A 19,328-nucleotide genomic window follows, 5' to 3' on the forward strand; every position below is an offset into this window, starting at 1 on the left:
CGCCTAATGTTTCTTTAAGAGGAAAGAAAACGTAACTCTTGTGGCACAGCTCTTCCACTCGGCCAATGTGGCGAATTAGGGTCAGGATTAACATTTCAAACTCCACCAGCCCTTCTGACTCAAAGTTGATCTCCCAGCGCTAATCACATTACTCTCCTTGAGATTATTCACTTGCTGCAAACCAGAGTCTAAAATCGAATCAATAGCTTCAAGTTTCTTCCCGTTTGCTCCATTTGGAAGTTTATAAAGCCTGTTGGGATGACGTTTAAAGTCAACTCTGCCTTAATATTTCTCTCCTTCCCCTACTCTCCTTCCGCGCCAGGAGGCGGCGAGCGCACTGGCGACACGGTTCCTTTCTTCCCGCCCACGCCTGCTCCTAATTCCTGGTAATTTATCCCATATTAAAACTTCTTTAAGTAAGAATGGACAAGCATCAGCACCTGCTATGCAAATGCGGCCAAATCCAGCCCGGCCTCGGGGCGTGCGCGCCCGCCCGACCGCGAGCGGCCATTCAGCGCTCCCTGTGCGCCCGGCGCGGCCCTTCATATGGAAACCCGGCCGAGTCCTGACAGATTGCGACGTGCTCCTCGGGCCCCGGGGCGGGCGCGCGGGGAGGGGCCCGGTGACAGCACGCCCTCCGGCCCCGGGACGCGCCCCCGAGGGACGCTGCAGTTCTCCACCGGGCTCTCTTCACTCGTATTGTCTCGAACCATTTTTTACTTTTTCTTAATGAATCGCCCTGCTTTAATCCTGACACCTATACTCCCCGACCCCCCCACCCCCCAGCTTTCTTCCTCGTCCTTCTTCCTCACTCTAGCAGAGTATCTGGCATTTCCTACACGCAACAGGGTCTCCCCGCGATCCCCCAGCACCCCGCCCCCCGCCCCGGCTCTGAGGCTGCAGCGGCGGTCACTGAGAACTGCCCAAACTTCGCCCGGGGCCTCGGGAATGGGGCTGAGGTGGGACGAGGGGTAGATTTCTCGCCGGCAGAGGCGAGCGCGCGCCAGGCCCCAGGAGGCAGGCCCGGGTCCGGCGTGGCGGCGGTGGTCCTGCCGGATGACAAGGATTAGTTGGGTGGGCACTTTTGAAGCCATTTCTTGCCTCACGTGGCTGGAGGCCGCGGCGCAGTCGCCTCTCGTGCGGCCCTAATCCCCTCACGCGGCGAGCCGCCCCGGCGGAGACCGCTCCCGGCTCCCCAGGCCCCGCGCGCTCGCCGCCACCCGGGCTCCGCGCCGCCCGCGCCGGGCACCAGCCGCCGCGCGCGGCGCGTCTGCTAAGGTTCGGGCAGATCCCCTACGTCCAGCCCAGGAGTCTTTATTTGTGGCTCCATAAAAGAAATCGCGAAACGCCAGCTCCCCAGGCCGCAGCAAAACCTCGGCAGCGGCAAGGGTGGGGGCACCCGGGCGCGGCCGGCGTCCCAAAGAGATGCAAAGTGATAAATACATTGTTTGGCGGCCGCCCGCCCGCTCGGTCCCTGGGGGGCATAGAAAATGAGGCACTTTCTTCCCCCTTTAACTCGAGGGGAGTACCAATAATTCATGTATGTTATAATTCTTCGTTGCCCCTAGGTAGTCTGGGAAAACTGGAAGAAAAGAAAATGCCAGAAAGTTATGGTAAAACTTAAGATGCGGCCGAAGTCGCTTTCTTTGCCCCTGCTGCGAGTGTTTGAATAAGAAGAATGCCCTGGACTGTAACAAGCAAAAAGAACGAAGAAGACAAAAGATTTCCAGAAAAAGGTTTAGCTGGAAGACAAGGCAAGTGAAACTGAAAGGAGAAAAAAAGCATTTACAATGGAACAATAAGTGTACTAATCGCTTTGATATATTATACAAGCCCAAAGACCCAAAACATTGTGTAATTATTTATAAATGACTTCTCCACTCCTGTGTATAATGCAGAGGAAAGAATAAAACTGCAGGCTACTCTCTAAACTATTTCTAAATAGACCTGGTTCAAAAGAAGGCAGAAGTGTTTAAAATAAAATAATTAATGGTGGATTTTATGGTTGTCTCATTAAAACATTTTAATTACTACAAACAAAATGCATTTGTGTTCGAACCCAACATGAATTTATGTAGCCCAGTGTTAAGGTAGAGAAAAGCAAAAGGAAACCACTTCAGCTATGTCTCCATTCTCTGTTTATTTGTGAATTCTCTCCATAAACCAATAGTTAAATTCCATTAGGATAAATTTCACTGTGACTTCTTTTGTACACGGAAGAGAATACCCTCACTCACGTAATTTTCCCACACTTGATCCACAGCATCTGGAGGGTGGCGGAGGATGGCAGGATGTTTTTAATCTCAACTGAAGAGGTTCTTAAGGATCCAAAACCATGAAGGAGTCAAAAAGGAAACTACGCCACAAAACTACTTCTGGCTTTGGCACTATCCTGTGGCAGGTGTCGCCTGGATTTGGTGAGCTAAAGCTAGCGACAGCAACACCAGGCTATGCCATTGTTCTTTCATCTGAGTCTAGAAGAGTTAGAAAAATCTGCGAACGCAAAACTCAGCGACTTTGAAGGTGGTTCCGGATTGATTCTTAGCCTCCAGCAGCGAATGTGAAAATGATTCCAGGCCTCACTGCAGAGGAGGGGGTGGGATCGAGCACCTTCTGCCTGCTCCCTCTTCAGTTCGGGGCCTGCACCCTGTGGGCCCTCCCTGCACAAGTGTGCACACCCCCTTTGTCTCCCCCACTCTACTCTGGGCACAAAAAAGACATTGTTTCACCCAAGCCTGGTCCAAACTGCAGACACAATTCAAACCTTGCGTCAGCCCAAGCACATGTTGTCCCCTCCACTAGTATGGGCTTGAGAACCCTGATCAAAATGGGGGGAATTCTCCGGGAAAGAATTTATCTGGTTGCAGAATTGTCCTGTGTTTGGAGATGGCATTTCTTACACAGCACTAGAATAGAGTAGATCTGGACCAGAACTTCCACTAGGGGCCAAGATTCATCTCACATGGAGGCAGACTGTACACAACCGAGCACGTCAGAACACAATGCCGCGGAATATTCGAGCAGACATCTCTGAGGTGGGAAATGCATACAGCCGGCACTGTATTTAGCAGGGCAGGGGCCGAGAGGGCCTCCACGGATTTCTGGAAACCATGGATAATTTGCCATTTTCCTTGCTCTGTCACTGAAAGACCCCTCTGTTTCCCCCCTCCTGCCTTGTTTCCCCCTCCCTTTTACCCCCCTTTCCACAACTGTCATGGGTCATCAGTAAAGAAAATAGGGAATTGTTTCTCCTTTCCATTCCCCCAACCCCACCCTGCTTCTCTTAGATGGAAACGCATATCTGCGGGTGTATTTAGCAGACTGAAAGGAACACAGCGCGCCTCTGTGTCCAACACCATCCTTCATCCCTTCCTCTTCAGTAACGGCACCTTTTTCTTCCTATTTCTAAAAAGATTACGTTTTCTTTCCGAATGCCACCCACGAAACCAGTGCCATCCCTTCCCCAGGTAGCTCCAGAAAGAAAATGATGATGGAAGTCGAGCATGTTTGCTAGAAAGAGCAGCCCTTTCTGCAGCTTTACCTTGTGCAAAAATTCCAGTCAAGGCTGCCCCTGTGGACATCAAAGCCAACCAATGGCCTTGGAAGCTCAGTGTGGTGCATCGTCTGGACCCTAATACCTGTGCTTTGCAGGGTGCCGGCACCAATCACCTCCCCTACCATGAACTGCACCTGAGAGAGAGTTCTGGCGGACTGTAAAACCAAACTAACAATCAAAAAGCATCACCAGACAGCCCACGAAATTCAGATCTTCTTGTGGGTGCCATGACACTCTTGAGATTAATATTCTGTCTAATCAATTGAAGTGACAGAGAATGACAGATCTGGGCTAACACAACTTGGGAAGGAAAGTATGACATGTGATGGTGTCTTCCCCCTCGCCCCCACCACCACCTGCAACACTTCCAGCTCTTATAATGACCATTCCAGCTCTCATATTTACAGGACACTAGTCCCTCAGCCTTGTTCCTGTCCCAGCGTCTCTAAATGAGTTTGTTCAGCTCCAGGCCTACATGTTTCTGATAACGGAAAGCGAGGAAGGCAAGGAGGCCATCTGGCTTGGCCTTCCAGTCACAAAAGGGCTCTAAGTGCGTGGGCACAAACGCCAATGAAGTCACACACATGGTCGCTGAGGCACTGGCAGGATTGGAGGATGATGCTCCACCACAAATTTGAATCTGCTTTCATCCCTGAATCTCCACACCTATAAGCTCTATAATTTGATGCTCATTTTGTAATCACAAAACTGTGAACAGTAGATCACTTTGTATTTTTTTCTGTGTTGATGACACTAATTAATTGATTTATTATAAATAAATATTTCTAAATTGTCACTCCCTTCTCCTATTTTGCCCTTTCTTCATTAAAAATATATACCAATAATCTCAAAAGGCCCGAGAATTGCCCAACCCCAAGAGCCTTTCCCTCCCATCTCTCCAAAACACTGGCTCCTTCATCAGCGTGGCGAGTTAGAAAGGTTCCCTTGATGAGAAACTGAAATCACCTGGTTCCATAACCCAACCTCCAGGGCTGCCCAGAAAGGTGTGCACCTTGTGGCCTTGCATGGACTTCAAGGCTCCCTCCTTCCATTTGCTCCCCAGTTGTCAGACAGGCAGGCAAAACCACAGGAGGAGCCCCAATCTCCACATCACCTGGAGCACCTCCAAGCTGTCATTGAAACATATCCAAACTGCCTCAGGGGCTTAGAAAAATATGGGGTAGGTAGGATGACGGATGCTAAAATAAGTATTTGTTCTAATATGAGGAGCTAACAGGCTCTATGCATCTGTCAATACTGACTTCAGCACCCTTTCCAGAGGTCATGATTCTGGAAATTACAATTATGATTCCCATCATTACTGCCACCTCAGGTGACCACATAGTGAGAAACGCTGGCTAAATCCAATTCCTTGGAACATCTGCCCACCCCACCCCTGCCCCCATCGCATGCTCTCCCCGCTGCTGATGAGCAGCTGGATGGCTCACACAGCAGCAGTCAGGCCACCTGGTACCACCTCAGCACCTGCTGTGGTAGGATGCCCACATTGACTACTACTGCTCCAGGAGGGATTTGCTTGCGAACTAGGTGCCAAGAGATCTGGGGGGATGGAGGGACTTTCACCTTCTCCAGAGAGGGTACATATTCTTCTAGAAAGGACCCACCTTTTTCTCTGTAGGTGAAAGCTCTGCGCTTGCTGAGAAGTCTGAGCCTAGGCTACCATCTCTTCCTCCTAGGGTTCAGCTCCAACCTCAGTGGGTTAATTGTAGGAGGGGCACCTCCAAGCCTCAGATGCACTTACAAGAAGCACAAGGGGAAGAATGTCCAGGAAGAGCTGCCATGTATACTGCCCAAGCGCCAGGAGCACACAGGGCCGGGTTCAAATGCCTGCCTGGTCAGTCAACTAAGGTTTGGGTAGAAGAGAGAGTCAAACTAGCTAGTTCATAAGATGCCTTTTGTGCACACTTCCCTGAATAGATGCAGTGCCACATCAGGGTCATGGCTTGGTGGCGAGGTTAGATCTTAACCCTACTTGCCCCGGATGCCTTTCCGCAGCAAACCACTGGGAACTGTGTGACCGCCATGCTCAGAGAGAGCAGAGGAGGGGTAAGCAGGAGGGAAGAAAAAAGGCCACCAAGGCCATCCAAGGCCCATTATCCTCTTCCTGCTAGACTACCCCTTCAGACCGGCCCTCACATTGCTGCCACAATCATTTCCAACCCTCCCTTCTACCTAGTCTAGTTACAGCCCATCCATTTATCACGGCCTTCTCAAATCCACCTCTGTCATAAAACCTTCCCTGACGATCCCCATCCCTTTGAAGGCTACAAGATGATCTTCATCTCTGTGCCCTTAGTGTATCCTCAGTGTTGGGTTACCATTTTATGGCCTCCCCAAAGTCTGCAGGCCTTGCCTTACTCTCCTGGCATGGGGAAGCCTGCAGAAAGTGCTCGGTGTGTATTTGTTCATTGGTCATGATGAAAAATACGGCATGAGGGCTGAAAAGACTCTTGAGTCTGGTCTTGGTTTGACCACCAGGGATTTCTGGGGTAAGCTGGAGAAAAGACTTCTCCATTTCTCACCTCAGTTTCTCATGCATGAGTTGCAGTGGATCGATAAAGAATCCCCAAGGGTTCCACCCACACTGAAACATAGGCTTATGCAACTCAGAACCCATGGCCGCCATCAGCAAAGTGTTCACCCCATTAATCCAGAGTTTAGCAGCGGTGGGCCCAGACCAGGCAGGCCATGTGGTAAACGGCTTGCACCAAGTAAAACAAGAACCAAGTAACCATGTAAGTCTCTTTGTGTTGGCAGCCTGAGTGTTTAACTAACTTGGTGTTTTCTGTAGTAAATCACAGACATCAAACCTGGCCAATTCAAACAAAAAAGCCCTACTGGTTTTCACCTTTTGTTTTGTTTTGTTTGCAATCAGTGGGAAGGCTGGAGAACCACATGTGGGGAAAAAGCGGGGGAGGCAGAATCATATCCGAAGAAGAAGTAGATGGGGACACCCACTGACTCCTGGGCACTTTCATCCCATGACACAAGTGCACCCTGAACTATCAGAAGCTTGGAGCCTATGTTCCAAGTGGGGCATGCCACTGACCCCACTTACATCACATGGCCACACCTTAGTTGCCAGGAATGGGAAGAGGTGTTCACACATTCAAATTCCTCCGTAGGAAAACTCTTCAGACACAAAGCAGTTAAGACATGACAAGGGGGCCTCCACAGGACCCTGTTCCCGAACCAGATTCTTTCCTCCAGGAATTTGGGATTGCAATGTGTTGAATAATGACTCCCCAAAAGACATGTCCACTAGAACCACTAGTTCTAGAATCACTAGTCTAGAACCACTAGTTCTAGTCCACTAGAACCACATGTCCACTAGTCTGTCAACTTATTTGGAATAGGGTCCTTGCAGCAGGACTTGGGTATTTCAAGATGAACTCATCCTGGATCACAGTGGGCCCTAAACCCAATGACCAGTGTATAAGAAGGAGAAAGGAAGACACAAAAATAGCAAGGAGAAAGAGGCAGAGATTGAAGTGGTGCTACAACATGCCAAGGACTGCGAGGACTGCCAGGAGCCACCAAAAGCTAGGGTAGGCATGGAAGGAATTTTCCTTCAGAGTAGCCAAAGAAGGAGTCAATCCTTGCCTCCTGAACCTGGCCTCCTGAACTCTGAAAGAGGATCTGTCCACAGTTAAAGCCCCATCATTTGTGGTAATTTATTAATTATGACCATCACAGGAAAATAAAACAGGGGCTCTGGGTTGTCAACAAGTCAAGGCTGGAGGGAGTGCACTGAAGTCATGGTGAAGCTGAAGCAGGGAGAGAAACAGAGGCAAGGAACAGTGAGGACCCCTGGGCTCCTGCAGAGTCACACAAATCCTAGCAGTCCTTGGGTCCCTGAGATGCCTGGTACCACCCAATAATTTCCCTTTCTGCTAACACCGATGAAAATCACTTTCTGTGACTTCTAACAAACCCAAGCCCCTATATGGTATGTCCAGCCTTCTCCCAAGGTTGAGAGTAAGTGTGGGCTGCAGAGGTGGGGGAGCAGGAGGGCTAGGTAGAGCTGCTGGGTCTGAAGGCAAACTGCTCAGCTAGTGAAGACAGGCACTTCCTAGGAATAGCACCCCCCAGAGTGTAAACAGCATCCCCGGGCAGGCAGCTTTGAGGACAGCAAGCCAGGCACCACAGCCAAGGCGCATCCCAGAGGTAGTGAAACTTTTCAGAAAGGCATTCATTTTGCTTTCAACCCCTGTCCCCATAAGCTGGTGCTGTTCTTAAGTGATTATATTCCCCTAAGTACAAAGTTGGGGTGTCTGATAGAGAGTGTGCATTGGAGACCAGAGAAAAGTGACTCCTGGGGAGCAGCATAAAATGGTCTCCCTGAATGGGCTCCTAGATATCACTGGGAGGGGCTCCACCGAATGCTGGTCACCCTCTCTCCAGAGCCAGGAAAGCCAGGTGCCCTCCCGGGGCGCACACTCCAGGGTGCTGCAGAGGTGGCACGCGCTGCTCCGAGAGAGCAAAGGGATGGGGGTGGGGACAAGGGGAGATGCAAGGTCTTTGGGCTGTGTGGTGGGGGAGTGATGCGAAGGCCCTGGGGGACAAGACCCCGACCAACTTGGGAAATTGGTTCTCTTGTCACCACTGCTCCTCTAACTCTCACCCCCAGGTCACGGCCAGCAGAGCCATTACACTATTTCTCCAACCTGGGGGGAGGTGGGGAGGGCGCAGAGCCCTACTCTGTGCTCCACAGTCCTCCCCAAGCCCCACTCCAGTCTGCTGGAGCACGGTTTTTCCTGGGTTCCGAGGGCACTGCACATGGCAACCAATCATGGCCGACCCACTCCAAAAGTCTCACCCAGCCAAGTGTCCCACAAACACGATCTCATGTCGTTCTCGACTGGGCGGACTGGCGTCCCATTTTATCGATGGAAAAATGAGGTTCAGAGAAGGCAAAACTCTCACTCAGCAGCCGGAGAGGATACGAATCCAGGCCCCCGACTGACTGCAGTTTTCCGCAACTCGCTGAGCCTCTTACACTTTTCCAGCCGGCGCCCCGCCTCCTCATCTCACGGCGGCGAGGGAGCCCCGCCCGCCCCGGAGGAGTGTGCCTCCGCCGCTAATCGCCAGCCGCCCCCGCCCCCGTCTCACTGCCTGGAGACGCCCCCACCGGCTTAGCCTGGAGAGGGCTCCCGGGGCCCGGCGACGCCGCCGATTGGCCCGCGGTAATTACGGGCACGCTCCGGGTGGGGGGAGGGGTGGGGCGGCCCCCCGCAAGCATAAATTATGCAAATACCCGGGCGCCGCACGGGGCTGACCTGCCGCCCAGCTCCATTCAACTGGGGCCTGCTTCGGGGGCGGAGGTGGCAAGGAAGGGGGGGCGCCCATTGTTGCGTTGGGTACTTAAGGGGTCCTGAGGCCGGTCGTGTGCCACACTCGGTGCTCACACGAGCTGATCTGATCGCCGGCGAGATCACTCGGGGACACCGGGCCGGGCGCGTGGCCCCTGCAGGCGAGGCGAGGAGGTGAGGCCAAGTTCCCGGGGGTGCCCTTCCAGGCTTTTGCGCCCGCAGCAGGCACTGTACAACCTCCGGGCAGTTCTAAACTCAGTGCCCCGGCGGTCCTACCTTCGGCCCGGGCTCCTGCCCTCTAAGTGCCCTCAAAGCCCTCCGTCGGTCAAGCAGAGCGCAACGATGCCAGCCTCTCTGGAGACCTGCCTCTCGGACCTCGACTGCTCCAGCAACAGCAGCAGCAGCAGTGACCTGTCCGGCTTCCTCACGGACGAGGAGGACTGTGCCAGACTCCAACCCCCGGCTCCCGCTTCGGGGCCATCCGTGCCGGCCCGCAGGGCCGCACCCGAAATCCCCGGGACGTCAGATGCTGCCGAGGCTCAGGACGAGGAGCAGGAGCGGCGGCGGCGCCGGGGCCGAGCGCGAGTGCGTTCCGAGGCGCTGCTGCACTCGCTGCGCAGGAGCCGGCGCGTCAAAGCCAACGACCGCGAGCGCAACCGCATGCACAACCTGAACGCGGCGCTGGACGCGCTGCGCAGCGTGCTGCCCTCCTTCCCCGACGACACCAAGCTCACCAAGATCGAGACGCTGCGCTTCGCCTACAACTACATCTGGGCTCTGGCGGAGACGCTGCGCCTGGCAGACCAGGGACTGTCCGGGGGCGGTGCCCGGGAGCGCCTCCTGCCGCCGCCGCAGTGCCCTCCCTGCCTGCCAGCGCCCCCGAGCCCCGCCAGCGACGCCGAGTCCTGGGGCTCTGGTGCAGCCGCGTCCCCCTGCGCCACCGCCGCGTCGCCGCTCTCTGACCCCTGTAGCCCCGCAGCCTCCGAAGACTTCGCCTATGGCCCCGGCGACCCCCTCTTCTCTTTCCCCGGCCTGCCAAAAGACCTGCTCCACAATGCACCCTGCTTCATCCCTTACCACTAGGCTCTTTCGGGTCACCGTTCGCTTCCCCACTCCCCCAGGGGACTGACAGTAGATGGGCTTCGAGCTGTGGTTCCTGATCCCGGGCCCAGGAGAGAGGAAGCAGCAGCTCTAAAGGGGTGGGGGATACCTGAGCCGCTTGTTAGGCCACTGCACCCTCGTGGTGGCTGCCCCTTGGTCTGTTTCTCCAGCCCTCAACCCTGAGCCCTCAACCCTCCTGCCCGCCCCTAGACGGCCTTTCCTTTTGCACTTTCTGAACTCCACAAAACCTCCTTTGTGGCTGGCTCAGAGCTGACCCCAGCCACCACTTCAGTGTGATTTAGAAAAGGGACAGATCAGCCCCTGAAGACGAGGTGAAAAGTCAATTTTACAATTTGTAGAACTCTAATGAAGAAAAACGAGCATGAAAATTCGGTTTGAGCCGGCTGACAATACAATGAAAAGGCTTAAAAAGGAGAGACAAGGAGTGGGCTTCATGCATTATGGATCCCGACCCCCACCACTGCAGGCTTGCTCTAGGAAGAACCGGAGACACTTGCATAGCTATTCAGGCACCGGGCTGGAGAGTACTTTAATTTATTCAAGATGCTTCATTCATATGAAAATGTATTTTTGTACATAAAAAGTTTATTCTATTATTATGAGCTATTAAAGTTTACATTTTTGTACTGCAGATGTTTCATGTAAATAAAAACTAAGTAAAAAAAAAAAAGTCACCGAGTTTCTTGTCTAATGTTAATGTTTCTCTGTGGCTTTCCTTCCCTTCCTCGGGCAGCTCAACCACCAACGTGAAACACTATCCCCACCCACCTCCAATCCCTCCAGTCCTTTCAAAAACAATTAAAAAATAAAATGCACCTGATTTCCACCAGAAACGGATAAAGACAGACTAAGGCATTTGGGATCCATCATTTCCTTTCACCTTGTAAACACAAGGGAGATCTTTCAGGCTCCCCATAAGCCAATTAAGACTTTTTAGTGGGGAATTAGCCCCGGATACTCAGCTACCTGTAGAGGTAGGGGCGGTGGGAGAGTCTTTCTTTTGAGGAACTCCACATCAGCTGGCTCTGTGTTTCAAAGAGAGGGGATTAAAAAGATCAATACAGTGTGACCACTGGCTAGGAAGTCCCAGTGACAGGTGGGCCAGGCTGGGCAAGCAGAAGGGTCCACTCTTATAACAGCCTATTTAGAAGGGAGAATTGATTTGTAAACAATGCCTCCAAATTGTTGTCCATTGAGGCTGGGATCACCCTGGCTGTGAGGTGTGGGATGAATTATGCCGGTGTGGTGTCCCTGGGTGGGGTGGACAGCTGCCTAAAACTGTGCGCTAGGGACCCTGCATCCCTCAACCCCCTCCTGACATGCTGTGTTCACAGTGGGTGAAAGGAGGCGTGTGGAGAGTTCAGGTCCTGGCTTGCTCAACCAGTCCTTGGGGGGGACAGCCAAAGCCTGCATTTGTTGCCAGAGAAATCAGTCGCCTAAACTCAGTGGGGATTTTTCTGACTGCAGTGTTTCTCTGTTATCTGACAATTAGCGAGCAGCACTGGCCAGGGTAGCTTTTGTTTTAAATTTCAGAATATGCAAAACTACCAGAGAAGCAGTTCCTAAAATGCTGTTGCCGTCCATCCTCCCAGCTAACAAGTTACTTCACATTAAGACCAAATTTTCTTTCACTGGTAATATTTTAGTAGGAAGAGGTAGAAATGATTTCAGGAAAACAGTATTCCATAGCATACTAGAAATCATACCTGTTTAGGAGGGAAATAGTAGCAGGGGGCTATAAGTTTGGTCACTAAGCATTTCCCAGTTGTGGAAGTTCTTTCCCTCTTCATACATGTCCTAGTGAGTTAGATCTGCAGATTTATATGCTGAGTCCCCAGCAGGCATCACTAAATCCTGCCCTCTTTCAGATAAAAAGGATCGTTTTCAGAAGGGTATGGAAAGCTGCACACCTTCTCTAATACTCCTACAGCAGGGACAGTGTCCTCCAAGAAACACTTCAGAAGTTGCAAGGGCTCGGGTAGTTTCTGCTATGAGCGCCAAGGGAAAAGTTGTGTCTCTTGAAAGGCCCTGCCCGGGGCTCCACTCTGTTGTTTGTAGCAGAATTAATTCACTCTGCTAGGTTTGCCTTTTTCTGAAGCAAAAGACAGAGTCTGCATCAGATTTTCTTTTCTCTCATGTTTAGGATGCTTGGAAGTGACTCCCTCCAGCTTTCTGAGGGGGTGAGAAGGGCAGGTTCCCTATGGAGACTCTGCTCAGTCATGGTGTAGGTGCACGTGTCTGGGCCAGAAGAGAACAGCCTATTATGTTATCATTGTCTAAAATCCTTGCAAAAACCACCAGCAAACAAATACCCCAAACACCAGCTGCAAAGGGACTGTGTCTCACACAGCTAACTGCATTATAACCAGCACTGAAAACAGAAATGTCCTGACCCCAGAGACTCAAGGAGAGCCAGTTGTCCTCCCAACCTTGCTGCCATATAGGCTCACAACTCAAGGTGCAAGGTCCAGAGCATCTTCCATCTAAAGAAACATCTTAACCACAACCACTGATGGGCTGGGGGGGGGTGCATGGGGGGGCGATCCCCACCAGTCCAGTTAATACTATTCTTCCTTAGAGTTCCCAAGTAGGAGAAAAGAAGGTGATTTAAAACGCTCACCACCAGGAGCCTCTTTCTTCCTGCAGCAAACTCCCCTTCATCAACTGGTGTCTGTGAAGGGAGGTTGGGGGGTACTAGAATATTCTAATCAATTACAGAGCATAAAACATACCCCTGGCTGCCATGCTTCACTACCTCAACACCATCTTCCTCTGGGGAGATCCTCACGTTCTCTACCTTGATCTCTATTTGCTGCTCTCCCCATGTAACTTATTTTTACACACTGCTTCCAGACCTTTGAGGGGTCAGGCAAGAGAATATTGGGATGGCAGAGTAAAGTGAAGGATTTTGCTCATTCTGTCATTTCTTTAATGAATCTTTATGAAGTCCCTGCTGTGTGCCCAACACCCTGCTTGGCACTGGGTGACCCAAACAAAGTTCTCACCCAAAAGGAGCTTATATTCCAGCAGGGAAAGAAATTCATGACAGATTGTTGTAAACGGTAGGGGCGGGGGCGGGGAGGAGTAAAATAAGGGAACATGGATGGCAGGGTGGGAGAGGGGTTGCTCTTTCAAAAAAGATGGTGAGGAGAGGGTTTCAAGCAGATACCATTTGAGCAGAGACTCAACTGCAGAGGGAAGGATAAGGTGTATCTAGGGGGGGGGCCTCCAGGGAGAAGGCACCATGAGGGTGGGCCTGGCCATGGAGTAACAAGGAGGGCCCACATGGAGACAGATGGGGGGGGCAGTGCAAATCACAGTGAGCTTTACTAATTGTTATAAGGACTTCGAGGGTTTTTTTTAAGGTGATTGGAGGGCTGAAGGCAGAAGAGTGGTAAGAATTGAGCTATTTTCAAAGGTTACACAGGTTGTGATATGAATAGCAGACTTTAGGGGTCTGAGTAGAAGCAGGGACTCAACTAAGCCTCTCTGCACATTAGTCCTGTAGGGGCAAAGAATGGTCAGAATCAGGACACCTTTCGATAGAGAAAATGATAGGCTTTGTTTGGGTGTGTGAAAGAAAGATAACTCAAGAATGACTACAGACTTTGGGTCAGGAGCAATAAGCACACAGAACTCTTTCCAAAGATCACTCTACAAATGCTAGAATAGCCTGAAGCTGCTCATTTTAGTCCCATTTAGCATTTGCATTCATTTAGCATCATTTAGCAAAGATGGAAATATAACTTATGATGGCCACAGGATAAAGACAGATAGCTACTCAAGAGAACCATATAACCTTTCCTGGGTTGGGGAACTAAGAGAAATGCCTCAGAGAAAATACATGTTGGGAGCAGAGGGAAGGGGCTTGTGATATCCTAGGTAACGCCCTTGATAACATCATCATTATTACTAACATTACTATCATCATCATTCTAGCTAACATATAACACTGATTTAGTGCTCCATTAACTACACACATTAGTTCATTTAATTCTCACAACCCATGAGGGTGATAATATCATCTCCATTTTATAAATGAGGAAAGTGAGGTGTAAAGAAGTCACATAACTTTCCTAAACCACAGAGCTTGTAAATCATGATGATGGGATTTGAACCCTGGCAATCCGCTGGATTCCAACTCCAGCATTTCTGTTACTTATTGTAAGATTGTCTCTTAAGGAATGAAAATTAAGGAAAAAGAGTCAAGCCTGACCCAGTAGTAACTTTAAACATAGCTATAGGCCAGGGTTTCAGTTGTCATGCAGGGCTTTTGGCTGAAAGAATTAAAAGGGCTTTGCCTACCTGCCCGCCCCCCCCCCCTCAAGGGAACCAGTCCCACACACGGTGCAGCAGATTGAGTGCAGTCTTCCCTCCGTCTTCTCCCACTTCCCATAGAGGCCATGGCCATGGCTCATTCTATGCAAATTTACTAAGTAGCCCTGCCTAAAGTCAAGGATGAGTCATGGGCATGCACCTTTCCCAGTTGAGGCAGAGGTAGCCTGCAGAGGGTTTGGGGGTAAGTTTTCCAGCAAGGACCTGGGTCGTTACTGCTTCTGTTTGCAAGACCAGTCAGACTAAGAGCCTAACTGGCACCCTTTTGTGAATCAGTCCCTTCACAATTCACATCTGGCTATCCTACACAATTTTATCAGGGCCTAACTTCCTTTAGAAAATGTTTCTGAGGCTGCTTAAACCGAGGCCAAGCAGTGGGCAGAGGCTGCAAAGTTCCATATCACAGAGCCTAATGGTAAACACCATTAGGTGTTCCATAGGGTGCTCCTGCCAACTTTCACTAGTTGCCTGCATCCCCATAAACCAAGAATAAGGCCAGGGTACATCTAACCTTTGGAGTTCTTGAGGGTGGCTCAGGACAAACACTCAGCTCCAGCACCCAGCTTACCTGCTGCCCACTGGGCTAGTGGCTGGGGGTCAGACAACCCTGGCAGCAGATGCCAAACTGAGTAGGGATTTCAGATAGCTGGGTTTAAATCATTCTCTTTAGCAACACTTAGATGCCTGTACTGGCCCTCTGCTGAGGTCCTCTCTTGTTGTGAGACCCACTGCACCAGTGATCAGAATGTCTTCTTCCAGTCTTAAGAGTAAAGGAGAGTGTGCACCCAGTTTATCCTAAGGTGGTCTTGTGTCATTGAGATATAAGGAAAAGATGGGGGCCAGAGGACACGACTGCTATGTCTACTCAAATTTGCTCTCTACTCAATCTAAAGAACTGCACTTGGCCCTTAAAGTGCTGTATATATACATACATATGTGTATATATGAGATACACAGATACTATACATATATGACATATATGCATACATACATGTATACATATAGACATACCTATATGTGTGTATGTGTTACACATGCATACATATATAGGTTCTGGTCGTTTCCTTGTAAGCATTTTCAGTGCATAACTATTGTATTAGGCCACAAGGCAGTAATGCCATAAAAGAGGAAAGATCAGTGAAAGAAAAGCAGGACATTATGAAACATGAGTTCCTTCATGTGTGTAGATTCATGGCCATACAGTGCAAACAACTAATTTTCTATTGTGGTAAAAAAGAAAAGAATGGAGGGGGGGATATTTAAAAATGACAACATGAAGATGAAAAACTTAAAGCAAAATTAAAAAGGCTTTTTTGTATGTGTAGATTCATGGCAACACTGAACGAAGAATTGATTCTGATTTTCTCTTGTTATATGTAAAAGAACAAAAAATAAGAGAGGGACATTTAAAGGGGTGTGATAACAACATTTCACAGCATAGCTAATTGGCCATAAGGCAATTCTACTATAGAGGAACATTCAAAAGGACACAATTAAGCAAGAAAAATTAATACAAAATAACAAAATAAAAAATAAAAATATGAATATATTCTGAAAAATACAAATATTTAAATGTGTTTAAAATGTGCATGGATTCATGGCAATACTATACAAAGAACTGATTTTTTTCTATTGAGGATTGGACCTAAGCATTTCCAAGTTTCTCATCCTCTTATAGTATAATACAATTTTGTATTTTCCTATGATCAAATTTACTGAAATGAGAGAATATAAAGGCAGAATCCATACTACTATACTAGAAAATGATAACATCAGTTTGCAAAGAGTTGATTTCTTATTTTTCAATGGAAATATGAAATCAAATTGTCACAGTTCTTTTCTTTTATGGCAAAATTGTCTTATGGCCAATTAGTTACTCAACAAAACTGCTTACAGCAAAAAAATGTTTATAGTAAAACTACCATGCACAAACCTGGGTACCTACTGTGCCCCTACCATGTGAGCCTGGTAGACTGTACTATTTGTTACGATTACTGGTTCCCTCATGAACAGCACCAGTTCTCCTAAAGCCAACAGTGTTTGCACTCCTATGGGCGTGGTCATGCAACTGGCTTCCACCTATGGGATGTGAGCAGTCACAGGCTATACCACATCCAAACACAAGCTTTCGTTGCATTTATGCAGGTGTCTCTGCTTTCTACATGAGGACAGTCTCTGCTTTCCACATGGCCTTCAGTTTGAGTCCCCAGATGAAAACTACTTACATGCACATCCTTACCCGTGCCTGCTTCTGGGAGAACCAAAAAACCAAGATAGACCAGATCTTAGATATGCTTACAGCCTTCTACTCAGAGAACTCTGATACACACAAACTACACCTGGCTTTTCCAAGAACTAAATCCAGATGTCTTTGCTTATATGTCCAGCCAATCCCGCCATATCACCTAGACTTGAACCATAAGAACCCTCTCATTATTCTGTAAACACAAGGGACAGGGCCCTTCGTTGCTCTGTGTCTTTTTACTCACCTGTCTCCTATTCAGCTACCACCAACCTCTCACTCATCTTTCAAAGTGCAGTTCCCACTACACCTCTTCTGTAGAGCCTTCCCAGACATCCCTGGCTGACTTAGTCACTTCATCCTCCCCTGGGCTCCTGCCACACTCAGGATGCTCAGAACCACTCCCCAATCATTGTGCACATGATGAGTATGTCAGTTTCTGAGGAACTCTGGACTGCTTACAGCCAATACACAGACCCCGGTCCTCTTCAAGCCCCCAGAGTCTGTATCTCACCTTCACCTGTACCTCACCTTCATCTGGAGTAGTTTACCACCTCTCTGGAAAATCATCAAAGTGATTATCAGTCTTTCTGGGAAGCTTTGACGGTGGTTCAACCAAAGAGAGATAGGTTTGTTTGATTCCGTCTTTCACCTTATTCTAGCCATTATTTTCCCTGAAGGAAGGAAACCACAATTCTGCAGGCAGACAGCACTGGGTTGGTGTGTGTGTGTGTGTTGGGGGGGGGGTAACAGTGTGGGGAGAAGTTCAAGTATCAGTGATTGGACCCAATAAAGTGACCAAGAGAATCCACTGTCTTGCTTTCATTTCCACCACAGTGCATTCTCTGAAACAGCAATTTCCCAAATTAAACAATATACTCCCAAATAATCTATTGTTTGAAGAGGGTGTGAAAAAACAAATTTGAAAATATTTTTAAGTGAATTAAAATAAAGACACACAAATTAGAAAATGTGGGATGCTGCTAAAATGGTACTTAATATGATATTTATAGCATTAATTGTTTACATTAGAAAATAAGAGATATTTGGAATTAATAAAGTGTCTTATTAAAAAATAGAAAAGAAGATAAAATTTTACTCCAAATCAGCACAAAATGTCTTACTAAGGAAAAGAGCAAATCTCATTGGAATTAGAAATTGAAAGCAATAGACAAAATTCAGAGTCAAAGCAGGTTTTAAGAAATAACCTACAAAGTTTATAAACTTCTAACCAAATGAATCAATAAAACAGAAGACATAAATCACCAATCAAGACTGAAAAGAAGGAACATTGTTAAAGATCATAGAGACATTACAAAGATAACAGAATATTGTAAACAGCTTTATGCCAATACGTTTGATTACTCAGAGGAAACTAATAAGTTATTTAAAAGATACAAACTCAAAAACTTAATCAAAGAGAACTAGGTAAACGGAATAATCATATATATTAGAAGTTAAATATGGGGTTAAGTGTTTCTGGAAAGAAATCTCCAGATCCAGATGACTTCACTTAAAGTATTCAGGCAAACACTTGAGGGTAAAATAGTATTAATTCTATAGAAGTTCATCCACTAAAAAAAAAGAAAAAAGGAGAAAAACACATCTCAATTCATTTTATGATGTCAGCACTACCCTGATGTAAAAACAAGACAAAGCATTACAAGTAAAATAAGCAATAGACCATATTCCTTATGATTAACATGCATGTAAAAATCCTCAACAAAACATTAGCAAGTTGAATCAATCAGTATATAAGAAATGGTAAACATAAAATTAGTGGGTATTATTCCAAGAATACATATTTGGCTCAACATTTGAAATTTATCAATGTAATTTATACCAATCAATAGACAATAAGAGAAAAACCATACAATTATTATATTGATGCAGAAAAATCATTTCAAAAAATTCAATGCCAATTTAATAATAAAATCTCTCAGTAACTAGGAATAGTTAATCTGATACAAAGCATTTATGAAAAACCTCCAGTTCATATTCCACTTAATGTAGAAAGATGAAATGTTTTCCCCCATAATCAAGAAAAAGACAGTGAAATCAGTTTTACCATTCTATGAAACATTGTGCTAAAAATCCTAGCCTATAGAATAAAAAAAGAAAAAGATTTGAAAAGAAGTAAAGCTATCTTTATTTACAGACATTATCATCTATACCTACAATCAAAAAAAACAAGAACAAAGTTGGAGGATATAGGTTAACTGATTTCAAAACAACATATATGTGAAAGGATGGACTCAGATTAATGAAACCAAAAAAATAATCCCAAAATAAACTCACATATACATGGTCAATTGATTTTAGACAAAGGTAATTCAATGGAGAAAGGTTAGGTGCCAATAAGTAGTGGAAAATTAGATATGCAACTGACCCATACTCCACACCATACACAAAAATTAACTTTAAATGTAAAACCTATAGAAGGAAACATAGGGTGAAATCATATGACCTTGGATTGGGCAGAAATTTCTTAAATTCAAAAAGCATGAATCAGGGCCTCCCTGGTGGCGCAGCGGTTGAGCACTGGGTTGCAAAGCTGCCCACAGCCTCTGCAGCACCGGTTTGATCCCCAGCCGCCAGCGAGGGTCCCAAATGGTGTGCAGACCAATCCTGCTGCCCACTGCTCCCCTCAGCAGTGTACCTCATCAGTCTGCTTGTTCTACTCTTCACTCTGGCTCTGGTGAATTCTCACACTCTCCCGCACCTCTGACTGTACCCAGTG

The 19,328-nt window shown here is 47.8% G+C and overlaps 2 protein-coding genes across 6 annotated transcripts in view; one reads left to right on the top strand and one right to left on the bottom strand.

Moving 5' to 3' along the window:
• The window catches only part of SLC25A48 (solute carrier family 25 member 48), a 274,610-nt gene that overhangs the window by 233,417 nt on the left and 21,865 nt on the right, over positions 1-19,328 (bottom strand). The gene's annotated exons all lie outside the window — the stretch shown is intronic.
• Positions 9,189-10,046, top strand: NEUROG1 (neurogenin 1). Its single transcript, XM_037508235.2, has one exon. The coding sequence runs from the start codon at positions 9,232-9,234 to the stop codon at positions 9,970-9,972; it is 741 nt and encodes a 246-aa protein (XP_037364132.1). The 5' UTR covers positions 9,189-9,231; the 3' UTR covers positions 9,973-10,046.

This window comes from Talpa occidentalis, unplaced genomic scaffold (assembly GCF_014898055.3).
Source record: "Talpa occidentalis isolate TD23 unplaced genomic scaffold, MPIMG_talOcc4v2.1 talOcc4.13, whole genome shotgun sequence".
Classification (NCBI taxonomy): Eukaryota; Metazoa; Chordata; class Mammalia; order Eulipotyphla; family Talpidae; genus Talpa; species Talpa occidentalis.

Bases quoted from the DNA above. Each gene is read 5' to 3' on its own strand.
- NEUROG1 (XM_037508235.2), top strand. From the start codon at position 9,232: ATGCCAGCCTCTCTGGAGACCTGCCTCTCGGACCTCGACTGCTCCAGC.